We start from the raw sequence: 14,108 nt of genomic DNA on the forward strand, positions 1-14,108 counted from the left end.
AAAACATAATGCAAATGTTAAAGTGTCTAATCATCTGGATTAATATTTCCAGATAGCTCAATATGTTGTAACAGTATCCGCTGAACTGAAAGGTATATAGCTTCATATAAAAATTACTAAAAAGTCAATTGTATCAGCAGGAAAACAGAGGTCAGGAAGAAAGGGAAAGAGTAGCAATAACAAATTCACTTTTCTATACAAATTTCTACTTAAAAGAGTGTACAACAAAAGTACATGTTTTGCTGCTGTAAAAAAAACTAATATGAATTCAGCGATCAAAATTCCATTCAGTTACTTCAAGTCTTCCTCTACTTACCACTTTGAGTTATCATTTTGCAATTTTCCTTAAAGAAGGGTTCACAAGTGCCAGTGGTGAACAAAAAAGAATTCAAGAATACATATGTAAACACAAGTACCACAACACCAAAAGGCAGTCAGCAACTAAAAAGTAGTTGACAATTGCATCCCTTTTCTCAGAAGCTTCTTTAGGGCTAATCCTGATTAGGTCTTGTTATCACTGTACCTATCCCCATAATGTGTCTGCTGATAAACCAATTATGTTTTTGCACAACTGTGCTTTGAAGATAACAAGAGAATGTCAGCATTTCCTAAAGCTTGAGAAGTAAAAATGAGGTATAAATTAATACATGCCTATGAAATTTCTCTTAGATAATGCTTCATTCCTGATTATGATAAGAGAAATTCAGCTCAAATATTTTTAAAGACTAAAATTTTGTACAAGTAGAATAGGACATAAAAGTTTCTAAATTATTAGAGAAAAAGAAAATTTTATCACTATGGCAACTAAAAGCAAAGATACAAGGAAACTATTAGGAAGCATTAACAAAAAATATAAAAAAGTTTAAACATATAACAGATTTTAGAGGCTCATTCCTAAATGTTAACAATGGCTATGCCAAGTCTTTGACATTAGACTTTTCTCTCCTGCCCTCCACCTAAATTTTGCACAAATATGGATTACCTATGTAATAAGAAAAATTACATTAAAAACTCAGAGAAAACTAAAAGCAAATGTCAAACTGGTCTTCAAGTGTATAATTCCTCAAACTGTATACTTCAAAAATTACATGAATTAAACTTACTGGTTCATAAACTAGACCATCCGCAGATGCAACCATTGTTTCTGCTAAATCCAATACATCTGCTCCAACATCTGAAAAAGAAAAAAATTAGAAGTTTTTACATTCTATGCTCAGAGCCAAATGACATCAGATATAAACAAATTAAAATGACTAACAGAAAACTCACTTATCACTTTCCTATAGTGTTTATTTGTTCAAAAGTTAAAAATAGTACCATTAATGTAGCTTTTGTGGATATTATTCCAAAACTGAAAAATGATTTTTTTATTTCTTGCTCAGAAAAGTAGATGACAAAGATGTGCATGGTAAATAACAAAAATCTTAACTGAATTAAAAAGCTTTGCAAAAATCGTCAAGAACCTCATTCACAAGTAATAAATGGCTGCTGAACAAAATATTAACTAAGAATTAATTTTCTAGATTAAAAGGAATCTTAAAGCTGTGAAATCTTTAAAAAGTCAAGAAATAGAAAACCTTATTTTGAAAAGATTACTATATAACTCAAAATTGGGGATATAAAGTATTTCCTTATTTCTTAAAATTACTAACATAAGGAAAAATAAATAAACGGAAAAAAGAGACTTTTTTTTTTACTATTTTTTTAGTTGTAGAGGAACACAATACCTTTATTTTATTAATTTATTTTTATGTGGTGCTGAGGATCGAACCCAGTGTCTCACACTTGCTAGGCAAGCGCTCTACCACTGAGCCACAACCCCAGCCCTGGAAAAGAGATTTAAAGTTGTTCTGAGATAAAATCTTCCAGAAACTAATCTGTTACATTGGATAAGACTATTTCACACTAAACAATTTTATCTAAACTAATGATTTCTTGGTTTCCACGTTTTTAAGCAATAACTTAAAAGACCATTTTCATATAAAAGCAGCCTCATTTTCGAGAGCACTACAGATTCAAACATTATCTGACATATTAGTATTTTCCCACTTCTGACAATACAGAAAGCCAGAAAAGAGAAAAAAACATAAATATCACTATTCCCTTAAATGAACTGAATTTCTATTTTAAAATATATGAATAAAAGTATAGCAAATGTGACTAATTAAAATGGTGAAACAGGATATGTTTGTGGAATGTGAGTACAGAACCTGTTACTTCAAACAAGAAAGAATATATCTATTCTAGAATTCTGATTAAACTTCCCTTCAATTTTCTTCATTTTAATTATACTATGTGAATTAAATCTCTTTATGAAGATAAAATATAATGAATACAAACAGAGGTGAAACTATTTTCATTATTAAATAAAATCACAATAAAATGTTTAATTTCATAAAAGGAAAAACAAGATTACAATACAATGAATAGCTTTTAATTTCTACTGGCAATTGATGGAGCCATAAACTACATAGAGATTCATCAGGTTAAGATGTACTTACATTGACACTTCATGGCAACAGTAATATCTATGTTGATTCTCAATTTGCTGAAAGACAAAAAAGTAAATGTTAGTATTTATTAGTTAATCAACAAAATATCAAAAGTATGAATCAATTATGAAAAAACCTGGATTTCAAACAGAGAAAAATATATTAGATTGCATTTCTTATGGCCCAAACAAAGGCACTTTAAAAATAAAAGTTCTATTTTGATTAATCCAAAAACTTGAGTTCAGATTTTTAACACAATTGCTCAGATAATGATAATAGCAACTCTACCATAATAGATGATAACAATAAGTAATCCAAAGTTTTAACCTGTTTATATAAACTTTGGATACAATATTCCTTTAAGAATATAAACACCAAAAATTAAGAATTAAGTATACTGTTTTTTTTCCTCTACCTACATCATGCATTACAAATGTAATATAATATTTGTATCATGTAATATACAAATATTCTCTTCTTTTTAAAAAATATTTTTTAGTTGTCAATGGATCTTTATTTTAGTTATTTATATGCAGTGCTGAGAATCTAACCCAGTGCCTCACGTATGCTAGGCAGGCGTTCTACCACTGGACTACAACCTCAGCCCTCTTTTTTTATCCTATATCATGAAACTATAAAGTTAATGGCTTCTAATTAACTTTTTTCTAACAAACCACCAGTACTCAAAGTAGCATTAATGTTGGCATAAAATCACATAACTACTAAAGTGGCATACTGGGTCTGCATAACTCAGGATAAATATAATCAAATTATCAAAAAACAAACATCTGATGCTTAAAGTTTTGTATGGCCTTTTAAAAGGTTTGGTTATTTTCAAATGATAGTTTGAATCAATTTACAATACAAAAACTAATTAAGCATTATAAATAATAGAATGAGACAATCAAATTCAATCCTTCATTTCCTATAAAAACTTTATTGCTAATAATTTTCATCTAATTTCAATAGGGATTACAAATTTTAAAACTTCATAGTGTCTTAAAGTTGTCTATAGTTCAAACTGTGCTCAAAATAAGTTTGAGGCTTAGTTCCAGGAAAAACTGTAGGAACCAGAGGAGGAGGCCACATAAGCAGATTCTGGGGTGCCCCTACCACACTGATAACATGCTTAATCTAGACTATATTTGGAAAATAAAAATGGTTTAATTTATGCTATAAACAAACAAAATAACAATAAAAAATGTCCTGAAAATTAATGGCATCTAGAATAGTAACTCATGTTACAGATGCAGAAACAGGTCCAAAAGTAGTCAACTGTATGAATTGCCCAAGGTTATACAACAATTTATATATGTAGACCTAATTATAAATCCCATGAGAAAGATACAATAAATGTTATTCTTTTTTACTGATTAGAAAACTGAAGTACATGCAGATACAGATTTAGTGACTCCCTAAAGTCACAAAGCTCGTGAATAACAGAGCTGGAATTTAAATGGAGAACTAAATGTGTCTTCTTCTCTAGTGTACTCTTAATATTATAAACATGTTATAAGCAATCCAAAAAAAATCCAAATAAAAGAATAAATGATAAAAGTATATTTTATCTCCTACAGTACTATATTTTCAAAGGTTAAAAAGTAAATCTACATATCAAAATTTATCTTAGATATAATTCATAGAAGTCAAGTTATAAGTATACACAATTTATCTTTCAGTCCATATATGTCAGTAAGATATTTCAAAGTATAGAGTTTCAAACAATTCTCACAGCTACTTACATCTAAGGAAAAACATATGTTCTCCTAATTTGTATGCAAGAACAAATTAATCAGAGACCAGTATCTAAATGATTCCAAATGTTTCAATTTAATGCATTTAATTAGTAAGAATTTTTCAGGACCATTTCTTCAAAACTAAAACCAAATATAAAAGGTTAGACATTTTTTCAAAAGATCCACTTTTAAAATAACTTGAATCTAAAAGTATTTCAAAAAGAAAACAGTTACCTAGAAAAATCCTTGTCAACTTCATATTCATACTTCATCCACGTATCTTGATACACTGAGAATTCCATTATTGTTAATAAAGCCATAGTGGTAAATGCTATTAGAGAAACTGAGAAATATAATACCACCAAATTAAAAAAAAATTTAAAAATACATAACAGTAAACTATTTTAAGTGAGATTAAAAGTAGCAATATAAAAATGTGTCTAATATGATTTCCATTTAAATACTATAAAGTTTTTCTTCAAAATGTTTACTATATATTTTTTCTAAAACAATTTAAAATGAAAGTTTAATAAGCACAAATATGAACACAAACAACTGAATACCGAGAAAACAATTTTCTGCTCTAATTTTAAGGGCATCTCTCACTAAATAGGTTTGCTATAATTTTACAAGACAAACTATTTTGTTACATATAGCACTGTGAGATATAGTAAATGATGAAAATAAGCATCCTTACTGGCCAAATTTTAAAATATTCCCCTCAGTGTTTAAAAAAAAATGCATCTATGCAAATAGCCCAATTTACAACAAAAAATGTATTACTTTCATTAACAAAACTTAAATCATAAGAGATTAGAAATATTAAGCATTTTATTACACATTTTATTCAATAAAATAGAATCATATGTGAAATATGTTATTTCATTACCTCTTCATGGGAAAATAAATAGTAACATTATTAAAGTCATATTATTCTTACAGTTCTTAGTATTTTATTTAACAAACCCTTCTATCTGTGTAAGCCACTACTCTAAGCATAATACATAGTAACTTATTCGATACATTAACCCTAGTGAGTAAATACTGATACACCTGTTTCATAAAACTAGTTTTGAGTAACTTCCTTATAGGAAGCAGCAAAGGTAGGACCTTAATCCAGATAGTTTAAGTCTGGATTTAAAGTTTAAGTTCTTAAGCATTACCTCATGCTGCCTCTCAAACACTAATGTGAAATTTAAGAAATTTCTACAACGTTTATATTTACTTAATCAAAATAGGAATGAGGCAGTGTCAACATCCTTATATAATTTCTTGAAATTTTTTTCCATTTATATATTAAAATCTTGTTAATGTAAATACCATAACTGAAGAGTACCAAAATAGTAAAATTGCATTAATTTATTGATTAACAGACCTGTTAAATGTATGTGTGGAATTGGGTTCAATGTTATACAGAATATAAACAAGAATAAAACCAGGGCAACAGTGACACAAGGACAGACAAATGAATTACAAAGTTACTGCACAATTCATTGATGAGTTCTTCCTCTTGGCTACATTTCTATATGTTCTTGATTGAATCACTCAGAAACTACTTACTGAGGAAATTTTATTTGAACTAAAACTCACCTGTTCCCCCACTGGCTGAAGTCTCTACATAGCTGTCAGGAACCTTTGGAAAGGCGTCCAACTCTTTCACCAAATTTAAGGTTTTTCTCCGATTCAGTCGCCTCATCTTCAGGAAAACCCTCCTCTTCCTTCATATAGTCATGCTGAGAAATAAATAATAATTAAATGAATTCTATAAAATGATGAAAGGTTTCTTTCAGTTTAGGGTAAGTTGTCCTTAGAAATTCAGTGTTCTTATCCTTCCTTGAGAAAATAATACTCATACCCATTCCTTTCCCCACTCCACCCTAACAAAAAACTACTAATAGAGGGCAATTTACGTATACAAACAATACATAGCACAAAAACAATTCAGTCACACTGTAATGTTCAAACATACAAATCAAAATAAAAATGATTTCGATATTAAATTGACAAATAAAAATAAAACATTCCCAGCAATGGATAAAAATGAAATAAGACAGACATACATTGCTAACAAGGACATAAATGTCATCACTTCCTTTTTCACTAAATGAATTCCTCATTAGAAATGGATCCTAAGGCAAGAATCTGGGTTAAGAACAAAAATTTGATTACAAAAATATTTCTTATAGTGTTTTGTTTTGTTTGGTATTGGGGATTGAATCCATGGGCAGTCAACCATTGAGGTATATTTGCAGCCCTTTTTATTTTTTTTAATTCTAGATGGGGTCTTGCTAAGTTGCTGAGGCCGGCCTGGAACTTGTTAACTGAGATTATAGGCATGAACCACTGCACCCAGCTATTATATTATTTTTTTTTGTTAAATATTTAAGACAATTAAACTCAGGGTATCCACTATACAAATTATGGTGAAATTACTAGTCTTAATCTCTATAACTACTAAAAAGCATTTAAAAAAAAACATTTAATGACAAAAGAAAACACTTATGATACATTAAGAAGATTCAAAGGGCTTAGGGGTTCTAATTTTAAGAGACAAGAAAAGATACAAGAAACAAACTTAAGTCCATACATAAAAATGTGAAAAGTAGATCATTAGAGGATTTTCATCTTTTTACATAATTGCAAAGTTTCAAAATTGTTTTTAAAATAAAATATTATTTAAAATTTGATTGCTTGCCATTCTTTTTGATCAATATGCCAACTATATCTACAATGTTATAAAGTCAAACAAATGAGAACTTAATTCTCAGATATTCTGCAATTTTAATAATATCATCATCCCTCACTATCCATGGGGGATTGGTTCCAGGAGTCCCCAGGAGATAACAAAATCCTCAGATATTCAAGTCCCTTATATAAAATAGTGTAGTACTTGCATAGAACCCAAGCACTTCCTCTTGTATATCTTAAATAATGTCTCTAGATAATTAATAATACCTAACACAATATATATGCTAGGTAAATAGTTGTACTGTTACTGCTTAAGGATCATTGACAAGGAGAAAAGTCTGTACATTTTCAGTTAATATATTATTTTTCTCTGAATATTTTCAGTCAAGGTTTGTTGATCCATGGATGTGAAGCCCATGATATGCCCAGCCAGCTGTATCCATGTGTAAATACTACAAGTGATAACAAAGAATTCCCAGAAATCAATGGTGTATTAGTAAAATTAACACATGAATGAATTCTAGATGGTTGCAGAAGTTACTGTAAGAAAAAGTATCTCTAGAAGACAAACTTTGGTTCTGAAATCCAATGACTAGAATTAATATATAAATAGGCCACAGAAAGGGCATTCATGGAGAAAAACTGGCAGTTATCACAAATGACACCTAAAAGAGAGAGCCCCAACCAGGAACACTTTTGACCAATCTACCACTGAGCTACTGCTGTAAAGTGGGGTTGAAAGCATTAATAGTTTAATTTCATTTACTCTTAAAAACATCCAACTTCCATTGCTGATTCCTTGCTTACAACGTGACCTTCAGATTATGATTTTTTTCAAAATCTAGTAAAATAGATGATGTGGACAAGAGATGGCAGTTTCTAATCTCCATATCAATTATAAAACTTTTATTTATTTGTAAATTAAGCTTCTTGAGTATTTGTTGGGCATAAGTCATGCCCCTGAGTTTGCTCTATTCTGAGAAAGTAATCAAATTTTCCATACCTGCTTTGTGGTATGGAAAAACTACATCAAGGTTAACCTGCATCAAGGTTAACCTTTCTTCGATCTCTACTTGTCCTTTTTGATTAGTTAAATGTTAAATATGTTCATGCCTCTTATCTTTAGAATAAAACCCTTTCTTAAACTCAAGTCCAACTCTATAGATTTCTGGCAACATCTTTAACCAAACATATGAGTTGTCTCCATTCATCTATTATGAGTACTTCTTTACACAATGGTGGGATTCACTTAGTATATGTTAAGAGTCATAGGACATATGTACTTTTTTCATTTGAGAATCTATAAAACTGTGGCCCATGGATTGTGGGACTCTTTGATAACCTCCTTTTTCAGAAAAGTATTCACCACTCTTAACTAAATTTGCTCTCAGCAAGGTCATTAAGAACTTCCTTAGTACTAAGCCCAAGAACACATCTCAGTTCTTACCTAATGTCACCTGGGAAAAACTTCTTTTCTTTTTGAAATAGTTACCTTGGCCTAAGTGATACAGATTGAGAACCCAATCCAAAAATCAAAAACGTTCTGAAATCCAAGACTTCTGAGCACAGACATGCCAACTCAAAAAGTTTCAGATTTTGGAGTATTTTGGATGCTCTACTGGTAAAGACCATCCAAATATTTCAAAATTAGAAAAACCATGAAATCCAAAACACTTCTGGGTTCCAAGCACTTCAGATAATGGATACTCAACCTATACTGCACTCCTGATTTTCATTTTACCTCTTTGGCTAATTTTGCAGATTTATTTTCCTCTCGCATTCTCTACACTAGGCCTTCCTCCCAACCTCCACATTTTCCTAAAGTAATTTCCTATTCCTTCAGTTTCCATTTACATGTTGAATCCTCCAAATCTTTCCAGTCAGCCCAAATCTCTCTGTACAGATATATTTTCTTGTCTTCTCTTACACTTTCATTTAGATATCCCAAAGACAACCCAGACTCAGCAAGTCCAAAAAATGATCATTTCACCCTATCAAAACTGTTTCTCCTATATCTTCTTAGTTAATTATTAACACCATGTATCTAACTGCATAAGCTAGAAACAGGTACCACTAGACTTAGGCTTTTCCTAAAGTTCTCTCAAAATGGTCCATTCTCTCTTCTTGAGGGTCCACTGAGAAGTTCCTCAGTAGAAACCTAGTCCCAACTGCTACAATCTATCACTGCATTGCTTCAACAAATTCTAACCTTCAACCCCTCAATTCATTCTCCATACTCTATGAATTACCCTTTTAAAACATAAATTTGATCATATATTTCTCTTGAAATACCTAGATAAGTTCCATTGCACTTAGAGTATGTACTCTATCCTAACACGGTTTACAAATCCCTCCAAAATCCAAGTCCTGATTACCTTTCTTCAAACTCAATTCCTCACAGTTCAAGTTTCAGCTTCAAGAAAAATCACATTATACTTTTCAAATATGCTGTTCTCTCTCCCCTAAATATTTTCTATTCCCTCTCCAACTCTCATTTGACTATTTACTCCTCAAGTTCCAGTCTATTATAAATTTCTGTATTGAGGGGGAAAAGCTTTCTGCAACCCTCAAAATTTATGAGTACCTAAAACACTATACCTTTATCATACTATTTCTAATTACTGGTTTCATTTTCTATTTTCTAGGGCAGAAATCGTGTCTAACTTGATCTTTATATCTCTAATGCTTAGCACAGCAATTATTTAATAAATATTTATTGAAGAAAGGAAGGAAACTTCCCGAGAAACACCAATGCTGATTGGCTCACAGCGGCCCCAGCAAACTTCCAGCTGATTGGCTCCTCTGCAGTGATGCTCATTGGGCTGTTTCCCCGACCTTTCAGACCACGGAGCTGCTCATTGGGGGACTCTTTTGGCTCCGCCCATGCGACCCAGCCAATCAGCCTCAAGAGTGGGAGGAGTGGGGGTTGAGAGGTTTGCCAGAAGCCGGTGGTGGCAGTTGGGCTCTGAGGGAATTCCTGAAGAGCTCATGTGGTGTGGCATGTGTTCTAAAAATAAAGTTTGTTTCTGCTTGACAAGTGGCTCCTGAATTGTGCCCAGCCAGACTGCGGCATTTGGTGGCCTGAACGGGAAACAGCCCAATGAGCATCACTGCAGAGGAGCCAATCAGCTGGAAGTTTGCTGGGGCGCTGTGAGCCAATCAGCTGGAAGTTTGCTGGGGTCGCTTCAGCTGTGGCTCTCAACAGAGAAACACCAATACTAGCACAGATTTCAAATCACCAAGTGTCACACTTAGATAAGTAAATAAATAAAAACCTAAGATCAATAGGAGGAGGATTTTTCAATTTTGTACACTGCAGTATCCCTAGCAACTAGACCAGTGGGTGGCACATAGTTGGTAAAGTATTGTTGAGCAAATGAATAAAACAGTAAATTTTACTTCCAAAAGTTTCCATGTTATATTTTTATAAGTTTTGTAAATGCTTTCTTTTAAATTATATGTGAGTATAAAAATATGGCAAGCAGCTGGTTCATTTCACAAACCCTTTAAGACCACACACAACCTATTCAGTATTCTACCCTTCAAAGTTCAGCTTATATACCCCATTTGGCTACCACCTAGTCTCTGGCTTCCTCCAAACCATTTTCCATTATTATCATTCTAGAATGAAGCGCCCTGCCAATCTGAAAATCTTCCCATCCCATTCATGTTCATTCACTAACCTACTTCCAAGAAATTCATTCTACCTCTAGTATTTAACACTCTATAAAGTTACTGTTCTGACATGAACAAGTTATTCAATAACTTCTAGTTTTTCTAAAATCAATCCTTTTACCCACTCTCTTTATAAAACCTTTCTCCTGGTGGTAATTCCTTTCTAATCCTTCACTTCATTTCATAGACTCACAGATTAAAGAAGTAATGTGTTTTATCATACTTCTCAACCACTTTTCTTTCCCCTTTTCAGGTCTACCTTCTGCTGAAAGATAAGTTAACACCATACAACAAAGTGTGACTTTTATGTTTCATGCTAGATATTATTAAAAGTAGTTTACATTTATTTAATCTTCTATAATACTATTCTCATTCTCATTTAGACAGGAGGAACTAAGGCACAGAACAGTAAAATAATTTTCCCAAGCCCACAGAGCTGACAGTAATAACATGGATTTGATCCCAAGCAGCTTGGCCCAAAATCTATGCTCCAAACCACAGTATATGCTGTTATTTCATTATATGCTGCCATGGTCCACTGACATCTGCAAGTGTTTATATAGTTTCCTTAATGACTTTAGCACCTTGGTCATTCAATATGCTTCTCTTCTTCCCCATTCCATCATATCCTTTGAACTCATGATCCTATGCCATTCATTCACAATAAAATCTTTTTACTATGTAAACTCAATTGTTCTTCTATTCCAGTGCATTTAATCTATACAAAGTCACTCATAAGCAAGATCATGTTTTGGCTCCTCTCAACTCTTACAATTGCTTCACCTCTAAAATTCAAAACATCATTTTCCTCTCTGAATGAAAAATAATCCTTCAAGCTCTTCATTTTCACTGGTGTTCTCAAACCCTTGAATCCCTCCCAGTTACCCAATCCCATTGATCCCATACCTACTCTATTTGCCTTTTTATTCAGTTTGGTCATTTTCAAAAATATACTTAGATAGCTTCTTAGAAGTCGCCGCCATTCTGTTACAAAATTTGTTATTTTTACCTAAGTGAAAAACATAAGGACAGTATAGCAAATTTTTCAAAAGGTAAACTTTTTAAATTTTAAAATCTGTCCTTGGTATCTGGGATTATTGTCTTCCTTTTTATGTGTCAAAATACCTTTTCCTTTATGAAATGATAAAAGTAAACAGAGGTGTGTGTGTGTGTGTGTGTATATATATATATATATATATATATATATATACTAAAATCATAAAAGTATATACATAAGTATATATAGAGGGAGAGGAGTCTTTTTGTTTTTTGATATCCTCATTTAGCAAAATGTAAAATGTATTCTCAGTCCTCAAATCTAGGCCTTTCTCCCTGCTTTTTTTCTTTTTTTTGTATTGGTCATCAAAATCCAATAATTTAGGAGTAATTACACTAGACTTCTTCGACCAATGGTTGGTGCTATTATTTATACCTTAACCATCTCCAGTACCACATCATTTTCTTTGCTGTCTTGCCTAAACTATCCTGTATATTAAAAAGTAATTCAAAAACAAACTCTAGGAAGTCACTGACATTGAGATAAAGATAATACTTTGAAGAATTGCATAATAAGAAACCTTTCACATAAGAATAGACTTTATCAACACTCAATTTAAGCAGTGTCATATAGCCTATAATTTATCATTGTATTCATTTGAATAAAAATACCAGATGCTTTGCCGAAATTAAAACACAGCATTCATGAAACTTTTTATAGTTTGCTCAAGTTTCATTACCTCTCAAAACAAAACGGGAGACAGTCTGTTATCCAAGTTTTATAAGGCAATGTCTATTTATAATATATATTTGACAATGAAAAATATTTAATTAGTTAATACATATGTCCATCATGTGAGTTGAACTGTGTCCCCCCAAAAGATGCTGAAATCCTAACCCCTGCTATCTGTGAATGTGCATAATTTGATATTGGGACTTTGTAGATATAATTAGTTAAAATCAAACCATATTGGATTAGGGTAACTCAAAATCTAAAGACTGATGCCCTTATAAGAACATGTGAAAACACAGATACACATGGGAGAATGCCATGTAAAAAGACAGAAATTAGACAGAAAATTAAAACTAAAAAGACAGAAATTAGAGTAAGGTGTCTATAAGGAGTGCCCTAAAACTAGGAAGAGGCAATTAAAGACTCTCCAAGAATCTTCAGAGGGAACATGGCCCTACCCACTCCTTGATTTTAGACTTCCAGCCTCCAAAATTGTGTGAGAATAAATTTCTTTAAGCATCCCAGTTTATGGTAGTTTGTAAAGACAGCCCCCCAAAACTAATATGAGCCATTAATAGGAATGAGAAAGGAGATATATTATCCAGGCTACCATTGAGTTTCAGAAATAAAAGTACAATCTATCTACAAATTTTTATTACTAGACCATACTGTATTAGAATACAGTAAGAACAATTTTATAAAATAAATAGCTTAGTCTCTCTTTATAGTGGATATGCCAGTTAAATATTATGCTTTAAAAGTTATTTACTTCAAAATAATTCAAATAATCTAGTAACTTTCTTAGCAATAAAAAGATTTACTTGGGAGACAAGTAAGATGGTACACAGTAATAAGAAGATTAACTTGGAAGACAAGTAAGATGGTACACATGTAAGTTTCAATCCAAAAAAACCTAGATTGTCATCTACATACTTACTAGTTCTGTGAGAAACTTGCAAAGGCCTCGATGTTTCAGAATCCTCTCAAAAATTTTACTTCAGGGCTGGGGATATAGCTCAGTTAGTAGTGTGCTTACCTTGCAGGCACAAGGCCCTAGGTTCAATCCCCAGCACCACACACACAAACACATACACACACACACACACAATTATTTCAAAAGGTAGGGAGGTTACCTCATAATTTTTAGTTAGGATAAAATGAGGCATTTAGTCAATGTTTTCTAATTAGAAAAAAAGGAAAAACTTATAAGATATTTGAGATTTAGATGCTAAACTCAGAGGAAAGTAGGACAATATATGAAGTAAGTAGATAATCTCATAGAGAACTATATAAACTAATAGAATAAAAGATGAGGAAAAGTGACTGTAAAGTCACAGCAACAGAAATATGGAAGTACCTAGTGGCAATAAAAGGAAGATCAATACAAAAAACAGCTTGACTAAAGTAGCTACTTTAAAAAAGTATACAAAATCAAAGTAAGGAGGTATAAGGAACTTAAGAATGAGGAAAGAAGGTCAACAATGCAAGAAGTATATTCACAATAAAATGAATGTTCTTAAAAGCAAAAGCATGCTTTTAAGACCGAAAACAGCAGCAGGAACCTAGACTGCAATAAAACTACATGAAGAAGTAGTAGAAAGGAATAATCTGTGCCTTAGTAATTAAGAGAGAAGAACAGTTTAAGAAAGTACCTGGAAGAGTTTAAGGTCATATTATGTACATATAATGAAGAGTGTTTAGACAATTTGGAGAAGTCAGAAAGAAATTTTTAAAAATATCTTCCTCAGTCTATATTTTGATTAAGTACCAAGGCAACATTTGCAAGTA

The 14,108-nt window shown here is 31.8% G+C and overlaps 1 protein-coding gene across 4 annotated transcripts in view; it reads right to left on the reverse strand.

Moving 5' to 3' along the window:
• Positions 1–14,108, reverse strand: part of Ergic2 (ERGIC and golgi 2) — a 49,429-nt gene that overhangs the window by 22,596 nt on the left and 12,725 nt on the right. For 2 of the 4 annotated variants that reach the window (XM_046435426.2, XM_046435424.2), the window contains exons 2-5: positions 5,819–5,961; positions 4,463–4,571; positions 2,502–2,548; positions 1,104–1,174 (exon numbers count right to left, since the gene is read on the reverse strand). In XM_046435426.2, coding sequence (XP_046291382.1) covers positions 1,104–1,174; positions 2,502–2,548; positions 4,463–4,571; positions 5,819–5,924 — 333 coding nt within the window. In that variant the 5' untranslated portion in view covers positions 5,925–5,961. Of the gene's footprint in view, positions 1–1,103; positions 1,175–2,501; positions 2,549–4,462; positions 4,572–5,818; positions 5,962–13,257; positions 13,324–14,108 lie in introns of all 4 variants that reach the window. The other 2 variants (XM_046435425.2, XM_046435427.2) reach the window with 2 other exon arrangements.

Source organism: Marmota monax, unplaced genomic scaffold, assembly GCF_021218885.2.
Source record: "Marmota monax isolate L192 unplaced genomic scaffold, Marmota_monax_Labrador192_F-V1.1 WCK01_AAM20220418_F8-fsc00012, whole genome shotgun sequence".
Classification (NCBI taxonomy): Eukaryota; Metazoa; Chordata; class Mammalia; order Rodentia; family Sciuridae; genus Marmota; species Marmota monax.